The sequence below is a fragment of the Patiria miniata genome, unplaced genomic scaffold (assembly GCF_015706575.1).
Source record: "Patiria miniata isolate m_02_andy unplaced genomic scaffold, ASM1570657v1 HiC_scaffold_24, whole genome shotgun sequence".
In the NCBI taxonomy this organism is placed as follows: domain Eukaryota; kingdom Metazoa; phylum Echinodermata; class Asteroidea; order Valvatida; family Asterinidae; genus Patiria; species Patiria miniata.
In genome coordinates, this window is record NW_024037063.1 from 17,215,198 (window position 1) to 17,243,159 (window position 27,962).

Sequence of the window (27,962 nt, forward strand, 5' to 3'; positions counted from 1 at the left end):
TGAGGTTCACTGGGAACCATACTTCGTCGTGACCAACTGCCTTTTGCATGAAATTTACTCAATAATTTCATAACATCTTTATATGACTACAGATTATGTAGTTTGAACCTTAATTAAGGCCAGAATTTGGCCAGGACCTACAATCACCCTGTATACTGCAACTAGCTTTTGTCAACATAACTTGCGTGTTGGTATTTGGCATTGAAGCCTATCACATAACTGAATTACGAGGTTATGCGGTGCTTGTGGAAAACACACGCACGAATTAGTGGAAACCGTCATGTTCATAGGGGTGCGAGTTGTACGAGGTCCTGACTGGAAATGGGACGACCAGGACGGGGGAAAGGGCTGCGTAGGTACCGTGGTGCCTGCACAAGCTAAGGACAGCGGTAAGTAATCTGCAGAAGTCATACAAGCCCTATACAAATTGTCCATACGGAGCGAAACCGTCATGTTCATAGGGGTGCGAGTTGTACGAGGTCCTGACTGGAAATGGTCCCTGCACAGTACGGCGACAGTAGTAAGCATAACACTATAAATTAAAGAAATTCTCACGTCCCAGGTATGCCCCAGGGTTAAGTTCGAAGCGTGTAGACCTATTAAAAGTGTATAACGTATCCGCGGTGTAGAATGTTCTCAAATTGCCCCAAACCTATTTTGGGTACAAACCACGCACGGATCGCAAATTGCGGAATTTAAAAATCAAATACATGCACCCTGACGGCTTTTCTTCGTCCCTCTCCTCCTGTTAATCTTAAAGTGCATTAAACTTTAGTCTGGTTAAGCCTTTCTGCTTATCGGAGACACTTCCCAATATATTTTCAGGCACGGGTATCTGGGTGCGATGGGACTCGGGCAGGAAAGCAAACTACCGCGCTGGTGGAGCAAACGGCACATACGATCTGCGGATTTACGATAACGCCCAGCTAGGTAAGACGCGGAATTTGTTTTAATGTTCATTATACCCACCCCACCTCTCCCAGTTCGACTCCAGCAAGTAATGGACATCAGCTGGTTGCAAATTTCCCCTCCCCATATGTTATCACAGTCAGTTTCATGGAATCGGTCATTAATAATTATTGACGGATCTTGGGGGGGGGGGGGGGGGGGGGGGTGCAACGACAAGGAATAAAAAGGAAACTGTGCTACATATCGGGAGATTAGGAATTGTTTGTTGTATGATGGAGTATGATATACTCTACCTTCAAAGTCATGTTTTTTCTCTAGTTTTGTTGGTTTGATTGTTTGTTTAATTAAAAAAGGGAGGGAGGGAGAACTTTGTGATGAAAATGGGCATGGAATCGAAGAGGGGTTTATATAAACTCCATACACGAGTCGGCCATATTAAATTGAAAGCGAGGTAAACGCTTAATTTTTGAAACTTGCGAGTAGCAATGAAAGCAATGACATAAAAGTTCTGCTAATCTTCTAATGTGAATAACTTAAATTTGTAAAAGTGAGGCTTGGAACGCACTCCAATCATAAAAATATCTTGCGCCATCCATTTAACAGTTTACAATTTATATAATAGATTCGGGGAACGCGCTTGAAAATGGTTTCCTAGTAAATGAGGTATAATCGCCAATTGTCATAAAAAATATGTTATTTAGGAGTGAAGCATCCGAATATCATCTGCAAAGGCTGCCAAGAGGACGGTGTTGTAGGAATACGCTGGAAATGTCTGGAGTGTCATGACTTTGACTTGTGTCACAGCTGCTATAACGAGGGAAAGCATGGCCTGGATCATCGCTTCACTAGGATCGAAACCAACTTAGTTCCGGGGTAAGTTGGTTAGGCGCTGCATTTTTTAGTAAACTGAGTGGACATTACGAATTTTAACCTCTCTGGGGTAAACCAAGACAGTAATTATGCCCATTGATACCAGTAATAAATCCCCATACTTCCTTTTTTTATATAAATACTCAGAACTCAGATGAAAATGATGATCAACATGTGTTGACCAATGACTTTTTGGAGAAACTCTCACCCAAAGAACATCACCCTTAAATGGAATAATATTTCCGAAACTGGAAAAGTAACCATTTTATAAAGGATTCCTGGTTAAATATACATGGCTAAATAACGCCACTTTCGGACCCAATTGCATCCGAAATGCTCAGAATTGAAAGCCCCCGAGTCCAGGCCGAAGGGAAAGTGCCATGTGTCTCTCAGAACTCTCTATAGAATAATATAACGATTATTCATGAGCTCGGCGGTCAGATTTTTGGCCTATTTACTTGGATGCACCCCAGGCTTCATTATATATGTGAGTTGGTACCGTCATCCCGGTGCTTATTATATTTGATTGTTATCCGCTCACCGGATCCGAAGCCCGCACCTTATGTTTTCAGACCAAATGATATGAGACTGTTCTGATATACATCTTAGGTTAGGATTCTGCCCTTCATTCTGAAAATTTCCGCAAGTTAAATGGAAAATACAACATTTGCAAACATCGAAAAATAAAACTACCAAGTTGTTACGAAATACCTTACTAGTATGTTGGTAAATGACATGCTTAAGCATCCTGCAAAATTATGGCACCTGGTGTGAAGCCATTTTCAAGAAAATGGTATATTTGTATACATTTCCAACGCTGGTTGGCCGACCACCGTTGGAAAAACCTAACTATTTTTCAATTACTGCTCTAAATTTACCATTTCTTTTTTTAGTCTTAATTTTGTTTTGCTAGCTATTGGTTCCATGTTCATGAACGGGTTGCATGCCAGCTAGACTGCTTTTCTTACCGTACAATTTCCCGGTATTTTTTTTATCCATTTCATCTTTAGTGGAGTCAGGGAACCAGACTACTTGAATCTTTTTTGTTTTGCTTGGTTTTTCCAGCATTTTCGAACACAAAACTTCAAACATGTCAGTGTACCAACATTTGATCTATTATACTAACCCCCCAAATAGTTCATTTCTGAAAATTACAACAAAAACCAATGATGTACATTTCCTTTAACCGAACACCCTTCGTTGACAATCGGATTTGTTTGCGATAGCTCTGGTATTTACCGGTGTAAAATGGCTCGCATTTACCAACAAAATACCTGCCCTGCTTGTTTTCAGTTTTGAAAAGGTTGAAAAATTCGGTTCATAAATTCATGGTTTGCGGCATTCGCGAGTTTCAATAACAGGGGTATTTATCTGTATTAAAATGTCCAGCGTCGTCACGGTACCACAAGTATTCACTCGTACCAGCAGAGGACTTTAATTGCTTCGTAAATATGGCGGTTGTCTGACCTACATGCACGCTCTATTGTCAGACTTCAGGAACGTCTGGATAGGGCACCAGACTACCAGCTCGTTACAGAGCACGGACGTCTAGGATCGGACTACCCTGGAGAAATCTGGACACGGTTCAAAAGTACTCATTTTATTCTACAACCGGATCTAGTCACTTTACTAATATACGTATTCCTGATTCAAATCAAGCGATTGAAATTATGTGCATGTGATTTTAGATTGGTGAATTCAACCGACGCAAAAAGAGTATGGTGTTCAGTGACTATGCTTGGCTGCTAGGGAAAAAAGTATGGCTCATTGCGCCTGGTATCAGAGCAAATAGTACCTTGGACTCATAATTTATGTAGGCCTATTCAAAGATCAACAATCATCAATCCAGCTGTTGCAACCCGAGTCGGACTTCGGAATGAAATATCTGTGGTGACAAAGGAACACAATGCCATCATGATAATAAATTCAACAGACGATGCTTCACCTCGTGATGGTGTACCCGATAAATTTGTATGGCCTCAGACGTAGCATTTCCTGATAGCAGAAACGTGTAAAAATTATATTGCTATATTCGCTGATAACGGGAAGGGTAAAAACTCCCCGAAAAAAACCTTTTGGGAGAAAACACGGGGACATTCCCATCTGGCTCATTATAATGGCAACCAAGTTTGTTAACTCCGTAGATAAGCACATATTTAGATTGTTTTGTATAATCAGAGAAGACAGCGAAAAAAATACTCACATAATTACTTGCAGAAATATTACTGACTCGAACGTTTTACGTCGTTCAGATTTAAGTGAAGTTAGAGAAGTCATGGTTCTTACATGTACATGCAAATTCCATGTGATAGTTGTACCAGTCTTAGCAAAGCTTGAGTCATAACATTGTTTTTCTGCAAAAGGAATTCTCAGTGCCATATCAGTGGATTGTCTCGTTTCACGAATCTGAATAAGTGGTGTAAACAGATTGGTCATATACAAAGGAGTATTTTTATTTATACATCTGTAAACAAGAATAGCCGTTTGATACTGAACCCTTTCAGCAAATGACATCTAATTAAGACTAGCTAACATATCGGCTGAAGGAGTTAAGAATGCACACTTCAGGATTATCCGCGCGGCTCTATTCAGACATCTATTTAGAATATTGTCGTGAGATGTGTACCTTCCTACGGAAACCCGTTCGTACCAGGTTTTTAAAGTAAAACATATTTTTATTGCAAAATAACGCACTACTTTTGCGAAATAATGCAATACTTTTGGGAAATAACGCAATAAATTTATTGCAAAATAACGCAACAGTATTGCGAAATAACGCAATAGTATTGCGAAATAACGCAATATTTTTTTTGAAAATTAACGCAATACCTATTGCGAAATAACGCAATACTGTCGTGTACAAACTCCACCCTGGTGTTCAGTTTGGCCTTTATTTGTCCAGTTTGATGAAATATTCTTGAAGTTTCTGTCCGTCATTGCGTTTTTATTCATTGTGCTCTTGCCGTGGTAGGGTTTTGGTTGAAAGGGGCTGGGTGCTAAAGACAAGTAGGCCTATGTTTGATCTTGTCAGAAAACGTTGACATAATAGACAATTTCTGAGACATTTTTGCCGGGAGGTGGGAGGAGCAACAAATTGTAAGAGATTTATTATCTTTTCACACCACCACCCCCTGTATTGAATCGTGTGCTTTCTGATTTTTATTTTTAAACACAACCTTCTCAAAGTGGACAGACACAACCTACTCAAAGTGGACAGAATGCACGAACGCGTGCTGACAGAAGAGAACTTAATGATTCCATCGCAACAAAGTACTGCATCAATATATAAGCAATTTTACCCATGCCGTTGAAGGAAACTAACTTTAGAATGTGAATAATTACTTGAGTATAATGGTGAATCCACAGTGCACTCGTATTGTAACAATGCAGGGGAAATTGTACATATATAACTACATTTAAAGGAATGGTTGTATGGGTGTTTTTTGGGGGGGGGATGTGTTAATATTATACACCCAATATTCCACAACGCTGAAGAAAACTAAAACATTTAAACGAACGATAATTATATAGATAAGAATAATTTTCCAACTTTAATATGTTTTCCCCTCCAATATCACCCGACCGAAATTACATAACCGGTCCATTCAATATAAATTGATAAAATGATGCCTTGCTTCAAGAATCACTTTTGAAAACCGTATACTGATATGAATTAGAAAAGTGTTTTGAGCATGTTAAAGAACTGAACGAATTTTTACAAAAAAAACTGTACCTTTAACTCTCCATTTGTTCGTAAAGCTAAGACGTGCTTTTATGGGGTCATTATAGGCAGTGTGGGGTTATGGGGATCGTTGGGATGACTAACTATTAGTTTCCGTCTGAAAAATGCCAATGTTCACTAAGATTCGTGAAATAAAATTCATCATACAATCTCCAGACATTGCTTTAAGTGTTTGATCCCATTTAATATATATTACTTCGGTCCGCTCATCCAGGATCCGCCATGCAGGTTGGGCTTTTAAACACCATAAAAACTTTATCTGTCATAAAATACGACCTGAGAATGTGCCTATAGTGCTAAGTAGGCCTAAAGTAGGCCGAAGTAGGCCTGTAGGTTCAATCATTCGGACTCATGCATTCCTTCATTCCTTCGCAAAAGTATTGCGTTATGTCGCAATACTATTTCGTTATTTTGCAATACTATTGCGTAATTTCGCAAAGGTATTGCGTTATTTCGCAATACTATATCGTTATTTCGCAATACTATTGCGTTGTTTTGCAATATTTTGTTTTACTTTAAAAACCTGGCACGAACAGGCTTCCGTACCTTCCTCCCCATACAATAGTACTAGTACTACAATAATCTAACTAGCGGTTTGCCTTTGTTGATACAAACGCAGAGTGGTCGGGCAGGCATTTTTTTATGTACGAACAAAGGATCACGAAATTAAATCCTTTCCAGTACAATTAATTATTTTGTGATAAAATTTAGTAACCAATCTGTGTACATGTACACATACAAGTTATTTCTGGCTTGATGACGTCATTATTCAAAAACGGGAAGTGAATACTTAGTTCGGAGTAGATAAATGTTCATTGTGAGGTTTAGTAACGTACGAAAATTTAGGAAATATACGTGTATGGGTCCACAACACCTTACCCCCGGTTTGATGGCGTCACAGTATTTGGAATCAAAAAGTGAACATTGTAATGGATATCGTTAATTGGGCTACGAAGATATACGACATATCATATCAAATGATATAAATTGAATTTGAAATATTGCCGTTTTTAAATTCTCATAGAAGTAATTTCCGGTCTGATGAAGTCATGAATTTGAAATCATGCAAAGTTATTTGTAGTTGATTGACAAATATCAAGGAGCGATTTGGTAAAATTTGAACGGAAGTTTTTCAAATAAAAGAAAGCAACCACTGGGGGCGTCCCTTTCGAAAGACGACACCGTCACAATGTTTTTTTTTGTGTCTGGCATTCCTCGCTTAACACTATCATAATTTATATGTATTTGGTTTTCACTGCACTTCCGGTAACACCGGAAGTGAAGGTCAAGCGATTTTCTGTTTCAGATATAAGGCCTAGCATACGTAACACTATCAATCATTGAATTGTTTGTCGTTTCAGGGTTGAGGTTCCATGTCGATCTGGCGCCACCAAATGCCGCTCTTTGGGCATATTTCCAGGTGCCCAAGTGGTGCGAGGGCCCGATTGGGAATGGGAAGATCAAGACGGTAAGAACATTAAAAGGAACTGTCAAATATCCTGCCATGTCTTTACGCAGAAAGCTGAAGATACAATCAACGTTGAATATATTTTAGTGGGTTTGTTGCATGTTACTTTGAATTTTTTTTCACATTAGGAAATTATCTTTCAGCGATCAACCATAGTCTATCCACTGCAGGCACCTTTGGCAGTTCTGTTTTGTAAAAATACAACTGTCTTTTGAGCTTTTCCGCTTTTGATTATTGTGATAGGAGGAGAAGGGATAATAGGAACCGTGAAGGAAGTTTTTGGCACACAGGGAACCCATCGTTCCTTGGTCTCCGTTCAATGGCCAAACGGCAAGACCAACAAATACCGGGTGGGTTATAAAGGCAAGCTGGACGTACAATACAAGCAAGAGGACACCGCTGGGGAATTCTTCATCGATCATCTTCCAAACTTCGGTAAGATGATGTAGATGTACCGACTTGGCTGTGAAGCAGCGATTTAGGGAGATGTCTGGCAATGTTTACCCTGGATAATGTACAGTAAAGCACCGTTGCCAGAGTACCTGCAGTGACTTAACTGGTGTGTCTGTGTGTGAGTTTGTTTCTGCATGCAAGAGGGGACGTTGAACATTAGAGGACAATAGGGTCTGGCCATTCCCGAATGTCCCCAATTTGGCGATGTGTAAAAAACGTATGGGAGGTCTTCCTAAAAAGTTAAATTGCAAACAAAAGAGGGACAACAGGGGGTCCCCGATTGCAGGCAAATACACGCTTGCATTTGTCTATGGTGTAAATCGAGGACACGCACGTGCAACATCATCGGTGAATTAAGGACAGGAACTAAATCGAGGACGACCTCGACTAGAAAACATGTTCAAAACTAAAAAAAACCCTGATTTGTCATGCAGTATTAAACATCCAAAAACGTGTACATGTACATGCACTTGCAATATTAATTTTGGAATGATTACAAAATATTGTTCATTTAAATCATGGAGGAAAAGGACATGACTCAAACTAGGTCTTGGCCTATGTGTTGTTGTTTTTTTCGGAAAGAATTCCAAGACAGTCGTTTTCCTATAGTTCCAGATAGCAAACATCACTCAGGCTGCTTTTGGCTCAACTACTCCACAAATTCAAGTGACGTTGATAAAAAAGTTTACCTTGTAGTGATGGAGATGTTACACAACAATGTTCCAAATTTCAGCTCCTTTAAATTTGATTTTACGACGTCAAATGTACCGATGCCCATTGAAAATTTTGAATGCCTCCCAACAAAAAATATAGGTTCTAAAACCGCGCCTGGATTGGGCACTTTCCAGGACGTAGTATCCCTTTAATATTATGTAAAATTGAGCCTTTTTGTAACTGAAGATGAACCTTCTGAAACTCCAATATCGATTTGTTCAATAGGCCTATGATCGAAAAAAAACCCCAAATTAATACACAGAAGTGTTGGATTTTAAAACTATTTTGAAAAGAAAAGTTGATTGCTTAAAAGTCAACTTGGGTATCATGGTGGGATCTTTAGATCGAAAACGTCTTGTTTCTTTCTTGGAATTTTGCACTGATACAGATGGGACTCGAGTCCGGCCTTACTTGGACACCGGAGATAAGGTCCGTCTGCTGGACATGGACCATTTGAAGCTCAAGGAACTGCAGGAAGAGCGTAATTTAGGCTGGAATGAAGAAATCAAAGACGTAAGTTCGACAGCAACGTATAGGGCCGGCAATAACTGGTCGAAGCCATGTCTTGGCGCTTTACATGAAAGAGATGTTTTAATTGTATGTGTACCATAGTGAAGTGTCGGGCACAAACCATGGATATTCAGTCATTGTGTGTTGTAGAGTTCGCAAAGTGGTCATGTTTTTACGAGAGCTACCTTGTACTCGTAAGGGAACTTTGGTACCCCATACATAACAGTACCCAGAAGGGAAATTCTAAAGAAGAGGGATAAAGGGAGAACAAGCAGTGCAGTCACTCTGCGGACATGTGAACAAAAGACGTCCGCACAGTGCAGGTAGTGAAAAAAAGGAAAGTCCTCACTTGGTATGTAAGGTAAACTAGTGTGTGTGGCTGCGTGTCACCAAAATACAAGGGAATGGTTATATCTTGGGGAAATGCTGAAGCATTTGGGGGAAATTTCTAAAATAAAAGATAATGAAATTTTTAAAACGTAGTGGCTTTTTTTTTTTACGGGAGCCGTAACACATTTGGCATAACTTAAAATTACGGGATTGCAGCATAACATTGCAAATGGGAGGTTTTAAATTCCCAATGGACTGCAGCGGTTTTGTTTAGCTCAAAAAGAATATAACGAAGGGGCAGGGCTCGAATATAATAATTTTAATTTACCAAAATATATATTTTCTTAATTTACATTTTGAAATAAAATCCTACTTTTATTTGGGGTATATCTTATCTTAATGTTTTTCTGATTATGGGCTCTGAATGTTTTTTTTTATGAAAGTAAAATCCGATGACGAACGCATGCATGCAATGGTCGATTTCAGTATAAAAAAGGAAGAATTTTGAAGTTGAATTCAGAAACATATTTATGGTGGAAAAATAGGACATGATACAATTATTGGAAATATATTACGAATATAAGTAATTTCAATATTGGCCTCATATAGTACTGCGGCAAAGTCGGCGAAGTCGTCATGGTCGACAAAGATGGCGATGTCAAGGTCAACTTTGGTGGATCGTCGTTCTTCATTAATCCCCTGTGTATCGCCATGGAGAAGAAGAAGGAAGCTGAAGATGCCGGAACAGGTGCTGCAGGTAAATTAAATAATCTGGAAAATGTCGACAAGGATTAAAAAAAAGTACATATTTTAAAATGTAAGATGATGGTATTTGTTTCGGGTTTAAGGACTCTACGCGAGCTGTGGTTTACAAATATATTGGCTCCGTTTGTAGAGCCAAACCTTTATTTTGCGAAAGTCTTGATTTCAGACATTGCCGACGGAGGCTTTTTGTTTTAAAGTTTTCAAAAGAAAGTACGACTCAATTCAATGCAATGTACATTTATTTCCACTCTGGGGAGGCATTATCCCAAAAGCCGAAGCTTGTGGTGGATGTGCCCAACAATACCAGACAAAACAAGACAAACAACAACCGTTAGAGAATTTACAAGTACTAACAATAGTAAAATGTGTAACAATTAAACAAAGCGAACACGACAATTAATATAATTTTAATAACGGCTAAATCAGCTTAACGTCATAATGAATCAGGCACTCTGGAAATCAAGAAGGATGTGCCTATTTAACAATACAAGACAAAACTAGACAAACAACGCTAACTATATAATTTATCGGCAGATAAACCCTACACTATTGTTGTGTTTGTGTGGTAGCAACTTGTGATTGTGCTTTTCAAATTTTGTCCAGCTTCAGAACTAAATCTGGGTGGATTACTAGCCACTCTACTCCTGAAGGCTCAAATAGACACACTCGGATCCATGATTGGCGAATCGGCGGCGGGTAGGGGAAGGGGTGAAGTTCTCTTCGACGCGGCAGCTGGGGGAGTAGTCCACAAAGTGCGAAATATCATCAATGATGATCCAGAAACGGTGAGAAGATTATACGAAACTCTACTTGACACCGTGACAAACTCACGCCTTCATAAATAACTCGGGCGCGGCACCCGCCTTCTGGCTGACCTCAATTTGCATGATGACCCCAAGTGGGCGTGGTAAAGCTTGGTGAAGCATTTTTTTATCATCAACGTTATGTTTTTTTGCGAAATAGCGAAACATTTTGGAATGTAGTAATATTCAGCTAGGCTATTGAAAGTTTGGAAGAAACAAATTTGCACCCCCCCCCAAAAAAATACTAGCCAACCGTGACTTCCGAGGACGGTGAAATCAGGAAATATATACACCTTAAGTACACAATAACCACGTCTTATGCACACTCTTTTTAATGTTAAGCCTTTTACAAAAAAACATCCGTGTCGGCCGGGCGGAATTGTAGGGTGAAGGCATTGTGTTCCTTTTATCCCTTTTTCTGAAGATTCACCAGATAAAATAGTTCTATGGCCGCGTCAGAATAACCTGGCAATGACCGGCAATTACAAATAAACCTATGGAAGCGGCGATATCCACTTCCCATTGTAGACACTTGTTTTTTACTGCCGGTGTGACCGGATTTTTCGTCCCCGTGCAAATTGTCCGGGGACAGAACATAGTGTGCATGAGTGTCCGGCTGGACCGGACATTGTCTGCTGTAGGATATATTCTGTCCCCAATTGTTGCCCCCAGTTTTAGGTCAAATACCGGCCATGCCCGCCCTGTTGTTCGAGATTTTACAACTGATGATTTTCAAAATGTATTGTTGTGACAGTTCTACGTAGTATTTTTAGCAGGGTGACTGTAAGATCAGAGCTAAATTCTGCTAAATGCACATCAAAAATCGTTCAGATTTATCACAAATCTGCCAAATTTCCCAGAATTACTCGAAAGACACTATTAACACTTAAAATCACATGCAGATTGGTAGTATTGCCTTAATTAAGATTCAAATTACATGATAAACAATCTAGTCACATAAAGATGTGAAATTATTGGTAAAAATTTTGGGCAAAACGCGCATCCGGCCAACCTCAGCACCTAGACCAGCCAACCTGTGACATTATGCAAGGGTTTGTTTGAAAGGATTGAGGTTTTTTCAAACAAGTGTACACTTTTTGTTCAAATATGCTGTTTTTCTGTGAAATAACCATTTTTTGCAGAATTCTGCCAGAAATCTGCCAAAAAAAACCATTCTGTCAATTTTTTTGTCCAACTCGTTTTTTAACAAAAATTCTGTCAAAGTTAGCCGAAAATCGGCTAAAACGGTCACCCTGATTTTTAGTGAATGTGTGGTGCGCTCGAGAAATAAACTTGTTACGCCTTACGCCAGCCAGACGCGTATGAACTGTCCTACTAGCCGCGCGCGTTTGTGGTACACGTGCACCAATGGTGTGTTTCTTTGGGGGGGGGGGTACAACAACCCCCGTTCAGCCACTGACTAAAGTAAATTATGAAACAAGTAAAATGGGGCCAACAATAATCAATCGAATGCTAAACCTAGACAGCTGACAGATCCATCCTGCAGTGTGGATTACATTGCATGTATGCATGCTCCCAGAACCCTCGTCGGCAGACTATACTCTAAAGGGCCGTTATGGATAAAATTCCCGAAATATTCATGTTTTGAATCATGACCTGACCTAAAGTCTCACCGTTCTCAAAAAAAGACGGGAATACCGGTTGTTTACGTATACGCAGACGTATACGTAATTCCTGTCGTTTTCATTCAATGTACGATACACGTTGTGTATGTGTCTCATAAATTACACATAGCACCAGTACAAATGTTGTTTCTTACACGTCCGCAGAATGCGAACACTGTGCGGCTGGACTAGCACTGAATTAACTGCTCGAGTTTTCTGAGACAAAATTTTGACCCCGAAATTCATTCTCGCATGGTCTTTGCAGGAATGCCACAAAACGCAGTTTTCAAAAAACATAAATTTTACCTTTATACGCTCTTTCCGTTTAATATCGTTTCGTTCAAACGCGTTTTGTAGCGGAATGGGGCACATTCCAGACCGTAATATCCCTTTAATTGTGAGTTAATCCATTGCGGCGGACGCCGAATTAGTCAGAAAGTTCACCGACTTGCGTAACATTTATGGGACTCGTGCACAGATAAAAACAAAAAATGAACCATCCGGAGGCAAGCGGATTCGATAATAATGAAAGAAAGCCGTCTATTCATAAGATGGAATCTTGTTTGCGTCGGGTATCAAATTAGGTTTTGCCCTTCACCGACGTATTTACACTGTGTGCTCAGTGTGTTACCTCCGAGTGAAAGTTGGGAAAAAATCACTCGGGTGGGACACATCTAATGTACATAGCAGCGGGTACCGCGTTATCTGTTCCTGAGATGAAATTTTATGAAGACAAAAGAAATAGAAGTCTTGGTTTCAGACTAGAATTTTACATCTCCTGATTTGGGCAGAACAATCCGGGGTCAAATTTACCGTTAAGGTAGGTGACAGAATACCTTGAAGGGGGGATTATTTCCTAGCAGATACTGTCCGGGAGACACACAATGAATATCCTGGCCAAACCAGGATAATTTTTCCGGGATCAGGATATCCTGGGGCAGAACTTCCTTCCACACTGGCTCAGACAGTAGAGCAAGGACCCCTTTTGTCCATGGTTTGTTTTGTTAATCGGCACTTTGGTTACAAAGGAAGAGTTGGAAGTGAGCTGGGAGGGGCATTCGAACGCATTGCATGGTTTGAGGGTGGATAGTCTACATTAGCTCCCCGAGGTATTGGAAGTTGACATCGCTTCATCCAACATGTTGGAGAGATTCTGAAGTCCATGTTATTTTTTTTCCCAGGTGAAATTTCAGAATGACCAAGGAGTGACGCCGCTACATATAGCCGCTCATTGTGGTCACGTGGATGTGGTGCATGAATTGCTCAAAGGTAAAGCACCACTACAAATCCCCGATGCTGTGGGAGACGCTCCATTAATGACTGCTGTGTTTAGGTGAGCATCACCTCCACGAACACCTCCTGAAATGCTGGCATCTGATATGCTGTCTCATTCATGAAAAGAAGACTTTTTGCATCAGTTTCCAACGATGGTTGGCCGACCACCGTTTGGAAAAACTGACTTTCTTCCAATACTGTCCCCAATTTACCTAATTAGGTGTTGGGCCTTGAGCCCAATACCTATTGGTTTTGTAAGATTTTACTGTTTTTATTCTTCTCAGCATATTCTCAGGAAATCCTTCTCCAGAACTGTTTGGAGAAATGGAAACATATATGAACTTCATTTGTCAATACATGAATGCCCAATCCACCGCAGATGGTGGTTTTTTTTTGCAATGACGTCATCATGACATCATCATGGGTCACGTGACGTCACTCGAAAGTTTAATAAATTTAATCTTTGAAATTTCATATAAAATCAACAGTGAACCCGGAACCTGAAATTTGCGGGAATCGACATGGTAATACATGATCTTCATTTTATGTTGTGCGCGAAAAATCACGTGACCCTTCCTTTCGGTCGAAATCGGAAGTACGTGCCTGATAATTTAAAAGTGGAAAAAGATATGAACTTGCTTTTAAACGATTTAAGTGTCTGCCTGGATTGACCTTTCAAAAAAAGTAATGGGTGACGCCATGAAGTGTTGGAGCGCCCCCAGTGTCAGGTTAAAAAACGTCAAAAACGCATTTTCACTTGATGTCTGTGGCGAAGTTTGCGGTAATCGCTTCAGAATTAATGTACATGATGACCATAATGCAGACAACACCTGTGCGCGAAAAAAATAGTTACAATAAAAAGACCTTTAAATCTTAAAAAATTGCTAGAAATTATACCGTGATAGATATAATCAAGATTGGCTGTATACAGCACAGTAAATATATCTCAGGAGGTTTCTGGTAATGACGTCATAATGACGTCATCAAGTATCGAATTACAAGCAATCAAAGATTTCTAGATTTAATCTTTGTAAATCAATGTAAAATCAACCGCTACAGATTTGATTTTGTTCTTCATGGCAATCGATTCAATATTGCAGGGTCTTCATTTTTGGTATTAAGTGCAAAATCACGTGACCCTTCCTTCCGGTCGAAACCGGAAGTGCGTTATTAATTGAAATTGACAGAAGATGCGAACTTGTTTTCAACGATGTGAGTGTCTGCCTAGGCAGTACTGTACAAACATTTTACAGGTGACGTCATCAAATGTTAGAGCGCCCTCTAGCAGCAGTTTAAAAAACGTCGAAAACGCATTATCACTTGATGTATGTGGCGAAATTTGCGGTAATCGCTTCAAACCTAACATAACTGATGAACTTAATGCAGAAAAGACCTGTGCTCGAAAAAAAATGGATGACGTCATCAGACCGGAAGTTATAAAGAAAAGATCGTTAAACCTTAAACAATTGCTAAAAAATCAACCGTGAGAGATATAATCCAGATGGGGCTATATACAGCAGAGTAAATATAGCTCTGGAGGTTTCTGGCGATGACGTCACAATGACGTCATCAAGTGTCATATTACAAGCAAATAAATATGTCCATATTTAATCTTTGAAGATCAATATAAAATCAACTGCTACAGATTTGATTTTGTTTTTTTATGGCAATCGATAAAATATTGCAGGGTTTTCATTTTTGGTCTTAAGTGCAAAATCACGTGACCCTTCTTCCGGTCGAAACCGGAAGTGCTTTATTAATTGAAATTGGCAGAAGATGCGAATTTGCTGGCGGCATGTTAAAAAGTCAAACATGGATTTAAAGATGCATATTTTGAGTTGATGTGTGTGGCAAAGTTTGCGGTAATCCACGGCCCAACACCGTGTGGTTGTTCCTACAACCTCTAGTTTACTTTAGTAATCATTTTTGTTTGCCATTATTGGTTATACATCAATGAAGGGTGCAACCAGCTAGTCTGTTTCCCTAACCTGACACTTCCCCGTCGTCTATAAATTGCTCCATTTCGTCCGTTTTAGAATATTTCCAAGGATATGTCCTTAATGTCTACAACTATACATGTACATTTACAACCCAACAACGAAAACACCAGACAATTTTTCTCTTGTTCTGAACTTAATCTATTCGCATAAAATCATTTTTACAAATTTTTACAACTAAATTCCTTAATACGATTTCTCCGACTGATCAATGAGAAAATACAGTTATCTACAACTTCTTAGTTATGTTCTACAAAATCCTTCATGCACTTCTTAAAGTCACACTCAAACAATTAATCTGGAGCAGTTTCTTTGTACAATTCTAAGTTTTTACTTGCCTGAGTCTATCAGTGCCGGATAGAGGAGTTGGGCCGGATATCTGTCTGGATCCTGGCACGATCTTTGGAAACACCGCGGAGTCCAGGTGTCTTACGGACTCTTCAGGGTAAAATATTGAGTCCATCCTTGGTCCTGATAGCCTCAAGGAACCCCAGTCAAGCTTCATGTCTTGGATATAGTCCCTCAACTCCCAGCCATCTAATAATTAGAAAACATCGAATCGTATTTTAAATGACAAATTTGACTAAACTGCTTAACATTCACACGAGCTGTTTAACATTCAAAAGAGCCATTCTAAATGTAATAACTGCTTAATGATCATTTCACGACATTGTTCAGACTTTCACTTGTTGTAGCGAAATTCATGGTAAATAAAAATGTCAATACGAATTCTTATTATCACACCCTACAAATACTTCAAATAACGTCATTGTGGCCAATTAAAGTCACATAACATTAATATCAATAATCCTGAAATTTACTCATAATTTATACAAATCCATTATTTTGCCTCCACAAACTGACTGTAATTAGTGTTCAAAATTATCATAAATTAAGTTTGAAATAAACACGTACGGTTGTTTGGTTCTGAGAACTGCTGAAATTCTTCCTTGGTGTGTTTACATGAGCAAAAATGCTCTCAAGTCTTGACAAATCAAGCACTGGTTTCAAAAACCTCGACTTCATGTAACTGCCTCAATTAGGCTTTAAACTGATAGCTGAAAAAGGCCTGCTGTAGCTTGCTGCACCTGGTGAATAAGATTAATGAGATCACCCACACCAAAAACACACTCATCTGTCTACTACCAATATCTGATCTGGTCTGCCTTAGCTTACTTCAACTCATCTGTCACCCTCAGAAACCCAAATCACACATTTGTACTCTCTAGTAACTGTTGTCTAAACACCTGAAGTATATTATTAACCAGAGTTGTAATGACCGGAGTCAATGACTCTACTCGAGTCACAATTTTTGATGACTCAACTCGACTCGAGTCCCTATCGGTAAATGACTCGACTCGAGTAACTGTGAGCAAATGACTCGACTCAACTCGAATTCCTCACCAAAAGACTCAAATCGACTCGACTCGAGCGAAGGCTAATAAGACTCGAGTCCCAAAAGTAAAAGCAAAACTTTGCGAAAAAATATTTATTGAATAGTATTCATGTTATCTTTCATTTTACCAGGAAAACTCATCCACATTAACTTGTGGTCTTCCATGGGGTCCTGGGAAATATATAATTAAAATGAAATAAAACATAAATAGAAGTTCTAATATACTATAAAACAAAATATACACCAAACAAAATAATTAAACAATAAAACACAAGCATAGAAATGCTAAAGCAATAGTGTACATAGTTAATAAAAAAAAAAAACTAAAACAAAAGTTCGGAAAATCTAGAAAAATAAAATAAAGGTTACGAAGTTGAATGGTTAAAATCACACTTATGAATAAATTATACAGATCGAACTGGGTGGGTATATACCAGTGTTGTAGTCGAGTACCAAAACTCGAGTACCAAGTTTTCCGAGTACACACAGTGCCGAGACCGAATACTTTTTAGTTGAGTCCTGGGCCAAAAATCCGAGTTCGAGTTTTTCAGAGTCCGAGTACGGGCCGAGTACGAGTACAAAGATATCGAGTACATCCCGAGTACATTTTTTAAACTAAAGCATTATGGAAATTAGCACTGTTACTTACATGTGATATGTAAAGTATTTACCCAGTATTCCAAGAAATTAACACGTACACATATTAAAAAAGTGATGTTTTTGCTTGGAATTCTTGATTTATTGACGATCATCCTCATTCTGAAGGTTGTTCCAGACTTCTCCGAAATCCGCTGTGCTGCTTCTGTCCTTAAGCAAAATATTCCTTGTGATTTCTAACCCCCCAACTATTTCTGACGAAGAAGACATGTCTACGTCTGGGATCGAACTCGCCGCCATGTGCGAGAGAATGTGACGCGTTTCCAACAAAGAGTGATGTGCACAACCTCTTCCCCACGGATACGATCTTTCCGCACCTTGTTAGTTAGAAAATGCCTCGTGTGATGAACGCACATGCAGCCCATGGAAAGAAGGTTGCCATTTGTTCCGCTGGTATTCTTGTAGTATTAAGTAGGAAAAGGACAGTAAAAATGTGCACCAGCGATACTGCGAGCGCTGCCAATACACATTCACAAATACTCGATGCAGAGTCGATAAAGAATACAGCGTAATACTTTCACTCTGTGAAATTTTTGGTCTATGTTTAGTATCGAAAAATTAGTATCGAAAAAATCTGAATTTTCTTTCGAGTACGGCGCGACTGGGATCGAGTTCACCGAGTACAATTTGTCGAGTTAATGGTCGAGTCCGAGTACGTGCCGAGTACTTGTTTTTGTTTAGTACTTATGATCGAGTACGGGCCAAGTACTTATTGGTACTCGAGTTGTACTCGAGTTCGAGTTCGAGTACGAGTTCTCCGACACTGGTATATACAAGTAAAAATTAAAACACCAAAAAAAAAAAAAATAAGGACCAGAAGCTAAAAGATTCCTAATAACAATCAGATTTTTAGCAGATATTTGCCTTGACTTACGGTGAAAAATACATTCACGTCACTTTGCGAATACAACACGCTTGTCGTGAAAAAAAATTAAAACATAATAATACATATTTGGTTTTATTTTGAGGGCTTAGGCCCCCTGAAATCGATTTGTTTGCACATACATGCTTCTAGATACCTATTGAATTATTACAGCTGTTTTGTTTAGTTCTATTTTTTGTCTGCTGCTGGCTCCTAAGCCCTCTTGACCTTTTATTAAGCGAAAACAATTCTAGACCCAAAGCCAAACCAGATATAGCCTATAAGACCGAAGTTCCACTTCTTATTAACTGTTAGTAATACAAATTAATTTCTCGCTTGTCTTTATTTGTTATTATAGTGTCCAAATATTCGAATTGACTCAAGCTAAATATTTGACTCGACTCGACTCGACTCGACTACACACCTTGAATCGACTCTAGTCCGTCTTGACCTAATGACTCGACTAGACTAGAGTCACTCCTTTAAAATGACTCGACTCGACTGCTTTTAATTGTCGCCTGCGTGTTTATTCCATTCGCTCTAAATGGTGCACTATCAGTAAAAGTGATTTTATTCTCTTTGGTTTTATTTTTAATGTGACGTGATGCTTTCTCAATTAGCAACAAGCCAAACATTGTCAGAATTCTTCTTATTGCTGGGAGCAACGTAAACGCAACCAACAACGGTGGTTTGACCGCACTCCACCTTGCTTCTTATAATGGGTTCGACGCATGCGCAGAGGCGTTGCTCGGTAAGCCGGAATGCGATGTCAACTGTCAAGTAAGTGGAGTGTTTATTCACATCATGATTAAAATTGTAACTTGTTATAATAACTGCTTAAATGCATAGTGAAGTTTTTACTTTCAAACATTGCTCATTCAATATTAAATGGAAAAATATCGATAATAAGTCAAATCGGTATTCCAACTGCGAGTGTGCGTAACAAGATTCATATTGCATTCAATCAAAAGGATGAAACATTCATTCGCACAAAATTTGGGGCCAACAAAACACATTAAAAACACTTCGCTGTCAAAGCGTTGTGAATTGCGTGCTACTCCAGACCAATATAATTTCTTTTATTTTATACTGTTTATCCTGAAAGCAAAATGCGCAGTTAGAAAACGGAACTGGCTATGCGCGTAATACAAATTCACCTTTAACCAGGTACACATATCAATATGTGGCCATGCCATTGTATCTGCACTAAAACAAACATCCATGAGAAAGAAAAAATTGTATGCATGTGGAGCCATTATTGAAATATCTAGAATGAATATATAAATTGTGCATTTGCTTGATATGTTGCAAAACCCAGTAATTCAAGGATTATAAGATTTACAGAAAAAAAGAAACTATAGCTAGAAACTAAGCCAGCCAGACACCGAGAACTAAATCTACACCAAAAAGTACTTGTACCAAACTACACTACGGGACAGCCAATTTATGAAATGCGCAAACATTCTGTCACAAAATATTGTCAACTTAATTTTATAGTAAAAGTACAGACAAAGAGCACAATGAAGAACTTTTAATTCTTTTAATAGGAAAGTGATGGCCACACGCCACTAACCTTAGCCTCTGCCCAAAATAAAGAGCAGATCATCCTTTGGCTGATAAACGACCAACGGACTGACCTCCGTCAGGTGAACAAGAAGGGATTAAACAGTTTGCATCAAGCCGTGCTGTGTGGAAGCACTTTGTAAGGGATTTCTTTTATTAATTTTTTGTTCAATAATAATTTTGATTTGAAACTTAACCATATTGGAATTGATGAAGTTTGTGACAAACTTAATTCTATGACAAACTCAATCCGTGGTGGTTTTTTTCGAATTTGATCCCGAACAAAAAGACTCCTTTTCTACATTGCTGTTTTTCAAGCAAAACAAAACTTAATCCTTTTCTAATGAGAAATCAACCGAAAAATAAATCGGCCCATGTTACCAGTAGTGATTGAATTATTACTTGACAATTTTCGAATTATTGGCTGCCAGACATTAATTCAGTTCTCGTACAAAAAAAGACCTTTGAAATTATCTATGGTCGTCTTAATTTGAAAAATTCACCTTACAAAACAGTCTATGCATTGATTTAATATTTTGCTGTTAAATATTCCACCACGTGCCTGGGTGTTCCGTTATGAAACAAACAAATTTCATTACTCTAGTGCGGTGGAAGGGATTCTAAGAAAGTCGCCAGACATGATAAATGTTGCCAGAACGGACGGTCACACTGCACTTCACCTCGCTGCCTTAAACGGACTGACTGAAATCACCTTGATCCTCGTCAAACAGGTGAGGTCGTTGATAACATGATTTGAATGAAAAGGGGATACATTTCGACATGAGTTAAGTAAATCCCTGAAAAGATTCCTGAAAGATGGAATGTTCCATTCAATGAGGCGCAGCCGAGTTGAATGGAACATGTCATCTTTCAACAAATAAAAATATTCTCACCATTTCCCGAATGCAAAACATTATTATTTGTTTTATATATAACATCCAAGTAGATCTTTGTCATTTGATTGGAGGATAAAACTTTAAGAACAGACAAAACTCACAAAATTGTATCATATCCAAAGGTTTCAAAGTCAAATCATTGACAATACTAAAAATTAACTTTGTAAGTTCTTAAAAAAAACTGCAAAAAAAAATCAAGGCAACTGCATCAATGCAAAGATCATATAGCGCCGGGCCGCTGCGCGTCTAAGCGTGCGCGCGACATGTTATAGATCAATAGGGATGGGACGAAAATGCACGGTGAATGGAACCAAAAAAGCACGGTTATGACGTAAACCGGTTCGACTAAAGAATGCCGCGTGACCTACACTCCTCCAATCAAATGACAAGAATTTACTTGCCTAATACGATCCCGTACCCACACCGTTTCTAATGGTCCCTAATAAAAATGTTGCCCGTACGACATGCAGCTTGGAGAAAATGCGTTTGCCGAATACATTCACCGCTTAGTATAGATACATGTATTATCAAGCAAACCTACGGTAGGCCTTTATGCACGCCCCAGTAAAATACATCCTCGTCAAATTTAGAAATGTGTGGGAATTGAAAAATAGCCACACAAAGATAATGGACATTTTCCGAGCTTATTATAAGTTTCATTTAGTCCATTTCAATTTTGGCTTACCCCCATCAATGTACATGTATTGCTTTTATTATGCAACACGTCGCACGTGTGCATGCAATGTGAATACGCAGCTAGTCACAATTTGATGGCACAAGGGGGCGCTGTTCAAGGTACAAATGTACATGTAATGGAAACTTGCGCGCCTCTTTGGCATGACATAACAACAGGGCTTTTGCACTGTTTATTCTCCATTTGTCGAAACTATTTAACAAACTTTGGACCGTTAGAAAGTTACAAGATAACCTAAAAATCGGCATTTTTTTTTTGGGGGGGGGGGGGTGCTCACCCAAAAAAGCTGGGGTGTGATCCAATGGCCCATCCCCCCTCCGGTCAGAAGGTGTGGGTGGTATATCCGAACCCCCCAACCCCCCACCTCCCCGATTTACGCTAATGGATCACTTCACATGGGTTGCAAATTTCGAACCTGTCGAAACTCTCTAACACAGACTTTTTGTTCGTGCGCTTCTCAAGGCATCAGAATTTGGGGAATTTCTGAAAGTAACAACATTTAAGATCTTTGGGGTTATCTCTAGCTGTGAATACTGTTTCAACGTCGGCAACCCAAAAAACTAATTCATGCCAATTTAATGACTCACAATAAGCACGAACTTTTGTCTCAAAGGTGAACTGCAACAAGGAGCTGAAAAACAACGTTGGGAAAACAGCGCTGCACCTGGCCATCGACAAGACCCACGACAAGTGTATGGAGGCTCTGGTCACGAACGGTGCCAATGTGAACGCCCAGGATAACGACGGTAACACCAGCCTCCATCTGCTCATGATAGAAGACGCCGTGAAAGCGATCATGCGGGGAACACCGATGGGACAGGTAAATGTCGAGTTTTTCGTAGCATGAGTGAATATTGCTTCTCTCAACGCTTAACGCATCAGCGGAAATTATTTCACTCAATAATTCCAGCGTCAAAACACATTAATTTTTAAGCATTTTGCACTGTTCAACTTCGGAAAGACTGTGGGGCAGTGGCGTAAATCTGTGCCGGCGAGTGTGGCGGGGGGGGGGGGGGGCATTGGGATGACAAAAATCCCACAAATACCCACCCGTGGAAATTCGAAAAGCGGGGGGGGGGGGGGGGCTGACCAGCAGCGCGTATCCAGCTTTTGATGTCGGGGGGGGGGGGGGGAGGGCAACCGCACATCCACGCCGAAACGTAGACATGTCCTCCGTAAAATCCAAAAGCGGGGGGCGGCGCATTGTAATTGTTTAGCGGGTTTTCTTTTGTGGGATTGATGTCAGAAGAACTCTATAAACATTTATTTAAATCATTGCTGAAAAAAAAATTGTCAAAAAAAATCAGCCGGGGGAGGGGGGCAAAGTGCCCTCTGCCCCCGCTGGATACGCCACTGGAGCTGACACCACATTATACTAGGGGGCGCTCTTCAGGATATTGATGTATATCAATATGTATGAAACTGGCAACAAATAGCCGTATTTCGAAAGCTTTTGTTCTTTGTTTCACCATTATTCAGTGCTATTGAATACATTTTGGTCGTTGGGATGTTGAAAAATGACCTCAAAATCATTTTTTTTTCTCATCGAGAAAAAGTTGGGGGATGATTCCATAGCCCATCTCCCCGGTCAAAACGCGGGGATATAATACCCTCATTCCCCAGGGATTTACGCCCTTGCTCTGGAGCATACTTCCTGACTTATATCAGAGTCACCAAATATCGAGTCCAAGTCCGAGTATAAACCTCTCCCGAGTCCGAGTCTGAATCTCGAGCCATGCAGGTCGAGTCCGAGTCCGAGTCACGAGTCACAAAGGTCGAGTCTAAGTCCGATTAAACCTTCCGGGAAAGTCAGGCTCTACAGACTATACAAGGCCGCAATCAACCGTAGCTACGACAAAGTTCCGACACAGGACAACAGCATGCAATTGCAAGTCTGAACTAGGCCTACACTGACTGATTAAGGAACTGCTCGTGGGGAAGTACTTATATGTGCTGTGGAAATCAGGATGAAGTTGAAATACTTCAGAAAGGAAGAGTTAGTTAATTTTGTAACTTGTTTGTCTTGATTCTTAGAAATAACAATTACTATGAATGGGCAATAACAACTTAAAAACAATTAAGAGTCGTTTTGTGTATAAAAAATACTTCATATAAAGTGTCCACGCTCCAAAAACTTTTTTAATTTATATTTTGCCCGTTGTCATGGTTACGGGCCATTATGTGTTTTGGCCATTTTTGGGGCAATTTTGAGGCTGCAAAAAAAATCATTTTTTTCACCCTTACAAGAAAAAAATAGAAACACTTCTGAAAAATCACGTTTAGCGAAGCGCTTCAAAATTGGTAATTTTCACAAATACCTAAAAAACAATGTATTTTCAGTTTTTTCTTTTTCTTTGAGTAATAACATGTATAATTGGTATTGTTCATGAATCTAGCACATTGTCACAAACAGAATCACACTGTGTATCATTTTTAGACCAGTGGATGAATAGTAGGTCTTGTAGTCCCCCCCCCCCCCACACACACACACAAACACACACCTGGCTAGGCCCCGCCCACTCCCCTTTGCCACCGAATTTAGAACTTGTATGTTGCATAACAAAACAAATGAAAATAAATAAAAGTTTAAAAAGTCTATTTTAGTTACTTGCTCTCTAAGTCCTTTCATCCCACAAAGTATAAAAAAATCGATTTGTTGAGCGTCGACACTTATATGAAGTATTTACACGAAATGACTCTTTTAAAATGAACTGTTGTACTTAAAAACGATCATGTAAAATGACCAAAGAGTCTTGGAATTAACAACCTGTGGGCTGTAAGGTCATGCTCTGTAAGCAGAACAATCAAACTCTCTACCGGTGTAGCGTGAATATCCGACTCCGTGAATTGTTGACTCATTGGTAGTACTGCCCACGCGTGAGTACGATACTACGCTATTTTTAGGATCGTTTCGGGAGAGTGACCTGTCACGTGCGAGGGATCAACCAATAATAGGGAAATAGGAGTCCGATTTTCATAGGAGTCGGATTTTCATGTGACACCGGCACATTGTGTGGGTGTATATGTAAGTACATCATGTACAAGGAAAAGCTATGATTAATGCATTAATAGTGTGGAACAAGTTTCGATGGTGTATACAAAACATGTATACAGCATCAGGAGACATGTCATCAATCTGTGAAATGTGACAGATTTATGGTAATAATATTTCATATCATATACATGCCACAATATTAGGTGTTGAAATACCACGAAGACTTCTAAATTTCATCAGAATGTTTTCGTTCAATGATGTAGTTGTTAAGGCTTGGCCATCAGCTCCAAGAGCCAGACGAAAGAGCCAGACTTGTTGCCCTAGCGCTGTACCTAATTAAATATGGCGCCGACATCTACATCAAGAATAAAGCAGGGGACGATGTTCTTGACCTCACCCTCGACCCAGCAGTTGAGAAACTAATCAAAAGACTCTTCAAAGCGAAAAGGTGAGACTGTTCTAATTTTAATCTCATTTTGTTCCATTTAGCCTAAACAGAGTTTCATTTGTCCCGAAAACAATGCATTGGCATACATGCATTCCACAACATGACAGCGGCTCTCACCGGATGTCACCCCATTGATTTTGTTTTGTGCTCTAACCTTACATACATGTGGACCTGTGAACAAAAGAGGTCCACAGGATGCAGGAAGCGTGGACCTTTTTGGACTTGCGCACGTCCACACTAGGTTTCCCTCCTCTCTGGAAAACAAGTTTATAGGCATTTTTGAGTTAGGTTTATCAGGTTCAAAATGAAGAGAAATACTCAAGAAAATCATGTTAAAATAAATGCGTTGACAGAGTGTTTACAGTGCAAGTAAGATGATATTTTTGAGTCTGGCATTTCTTACACGAATTATACGAAGGAATAATATCCACAATAGGTATGTAAGGTATGGCTGTGTGTGTGAGTTTGTTTCTGCATTCAATACGGGACGTTGAACAGTAGAGGACAAAACGGTCTTCAATTCCCGAAGGTCAACAATTGACGACTGTGTACAAAACATATGGGAATTCTTTCTAAAAAGTTTAAGTGCAAACAAAAGAGGGACAATAGGGGGTCCACGATTGCAGGTAAATTGACATGCCTGTTTACAGTGTAAATCGAGGACACACAAGTGCAACATCGTCGTTGAATTGAGGACAGAAACCAAATCGAGGACAACCTCGACTAGAAAATGTGTACAAAACCAATGAGAGCTGTTGCAAAAAAAAAAAAGGGAAGAGGAACAATAGAACATTTACACCATAAACAAACGTGCTGGGGTGAACATGTACAGGGTTCCTTATGGGGAAGGAAACACAATGGAACAATAGGCTCTATCCTCCCCATAGCGAAAATCTTTAGAAATCAATCTACCCCATAAGGGGAACGCTATGAAGTTTGAGATTTCCATTATTTCATTATTATTTCAATTCATTTATTGTCCATTTAAAAGATAAAAATGGAAAATGTCTAAACATTGATGAAAGCTCCGAAACAGAACACTAAAAAATACAGTCATAATGATTAAACTAGATTTACACATATAATTTTACATCGAAAAAAAAATGTATTAAATATTTTAAGATAAACCGTCAAAAATAAATAAAAGGCCTTAAAACCTTAAAACCATTCAAGTGTAACCAAACCAACAAAGAAATTATAACCGAGTAACCAACAGATCACCCCGCCCCTATCGCTGCATTGGCCCCCTTTCCATTGATTAGAACACAAAATTATCTTACAACATTTTAAACTGTATAGAGACTGATGAAAGATAAGTTAAACACACATTAAGAACCACAAGCCCCCACAAGCCTCAGGATAAAAATGATCAGTCAAAACACATAAAGAATCATTCCAAACTCTTACTGACAAAGGCACAAATGAATAGGAACATTAGGAAAACAAAAGAAGGGAAACAAAGGTCTTCTCATAAGAAGTGTGTGAGGCCGTACAAGCATTACATTTACTGTGTGGACCTCCAAACAAAAGATATCTACATAAACCAGGTTTCAGATACGCTGTGTGGACTTGCCCATGTCCACACAAGATTCCCCCTCTCAGAGGCATTCTTGGGTTAGGTTTATACGTCGCAAAATGTCAAACACTCAAGGGAATCATAGAAAAAAAGAAAAACACTCAAGGGAATCATAGAAAAAAAAGTTGGTTTAAAAGAGTCCTCACACAAGACTGTGAGTAAAATGATTTTTTTACAGGTTTTTCTTAACAACACGAAAAAAAGAAGAAGAAATGTGCATACTAGGTATGTAACGTAAACATACATGAAGTGTGTGTTTTCGCGACTTCGTGAGTATTTCGTCTGAGATCTTCCAAACTCTTTTCACACCGATTTAAGACAGAACTACCGACCATAGGAACATCATTTCAGATAAAAACTACTCGTTCATGGATCATCATATTCACGGTGGGTTTATAAATGGCGATAATTTCAAAATAATTTGCATAAGCGTCGAATGAACATGTTGTTCTTTCAATGCACGCTAGAAGTATACCCTAGGTTATAGGCATTTAAAACCAGGCTGTGAGAAGCATAAACTCAGTAAATTCCTAGCATTTACCATGCCTTTACTTCAATTATTCATAATGCAGCACGTTAACAGGAGTACATGCTATCTTTGTGTGTACGATTAAACTTTTTTTCTGGGATTGTATACTGTTTGTACATAGTGATTTATTAAGAGTCAAGTGTCAAAGGTAGCTGCACGATGTTTTGTCGGCGCTGTTTGTCTATTTGTTGTTTGTATTTTCTACGCCATCCTTGGCAAGGACACTTGCGGGTCGCCGGGTGAGATTTCCCCTAGAAATTATAAATTATATTTTCTTTTTTTACTTTTTTCTTTTAAAGTAAAGAACTCCGTGTGTGGCACATGAAAACAAATATACAGTAAAAGGTGTAACGGAAAATGTTGCGTCAAATCTCCTCTGATATGCAGTGATTCTTACGGTGTAAAAAACCCCCACTAAACTCTAAACTGGTTTCCGCCCCCCTTCCACTCTTGATTTCGGTAACCAGTCTTCTTTGCCCTCCCTTTCAAGGCGATGCCTGTATAGTATGTCTTCTTAAAATTAACGGTTGTACAGCGCGCTTATGGAAATGTGAGAACTTCGACTTACTGTCTTCGGGTGGTTGCGCTATAGTTCTTGCAGGAGAGTTTATCGTTGTTGAGATTTTCACTGAGGCATCTTGCCTATTCTTTGATCGTTTCAGGTTCCAAGACAGTCGCCCACAATGTTGTTGTACTGTCAGCTAAACGGTTTGCCGTGCAACCAGCGACACATCGATAAGGTCGTGGCCGGGAGTGGTCCTCCAGCAACACGGCCCACAATAGACCTTTATCATGCTGCCATGATTTTAGTCATGTTCCCTGTATCCAATAACAGTACTGAATGATAATGTTCTTAAGCAAAAAGGAACCAGACTATTTTTCCTT

The 27,962-nt window shown here is 39.3% G+C and overlaps 1 protein-coding gene across 1 annotated transcript; it reads left to right on the top strand.

Annotated features, from left to right (window-relative positions):
• The first annotated feature begins 203 nt into the window (after positions 1-203).
• LOC119732273 (E3 ubiquitin-protein ligase MIB2-like) lies at positions 204-27,891 on the top strand. The gene is made up of 15 exons (XM_038205732.1): positions 204-389; positions 826-930; positions 1,611-1,782; positions 6,883-6,989; positions 7,233-7,424; positions 8,545-8,669; positions 9,606-9,753; positions 10,365-10,546; positions 13,371-13,522; positions 18,997-19,156; positions 19,924-20,078; positions 20,544-20,670; positions 22,143-22,349; positions 24,788-24,972; positions 27,740-27,891. Exons 1-15 carry the CDS (start codon positions 281-283, stop codon positions 27,780-27,782), a joined length of 2,169 nt encoding a protein of 722 aa, XP_038061660.1. The 5' UTR covers positions 204-280; the 3' UTR covers positions 27,783-27,891.
• The last annotated feature ends 71 nt before the right edge of the window (positions 27,892-27,962 follow it).

Excerpts from the sequence above, each read along its gene's own strand:
- LOC119732273 (XM_038205732.1), top strand. The coding sequence starts at position 281 with ATGTTCATAGGGGTGCGAGTTGTACGAGGTCCTGACTGGAAATGGGAC. Across the intron at positions 13,523-18,996 it reads TTAATGACTGCTGTGTTTAG|CAACAAGCCAAACATTGTCA; the intron begins GTGAGCATCACC and ends TTTCTCAATTAG. Across the intron at positions 20,079-20,543 it reads GTGCTGTGTGGAAGCACTTT|TGCGGTGGAAGGGATTCTAA; the intron begins GTAAGGGATTTC and ends TCATTACTCTAG.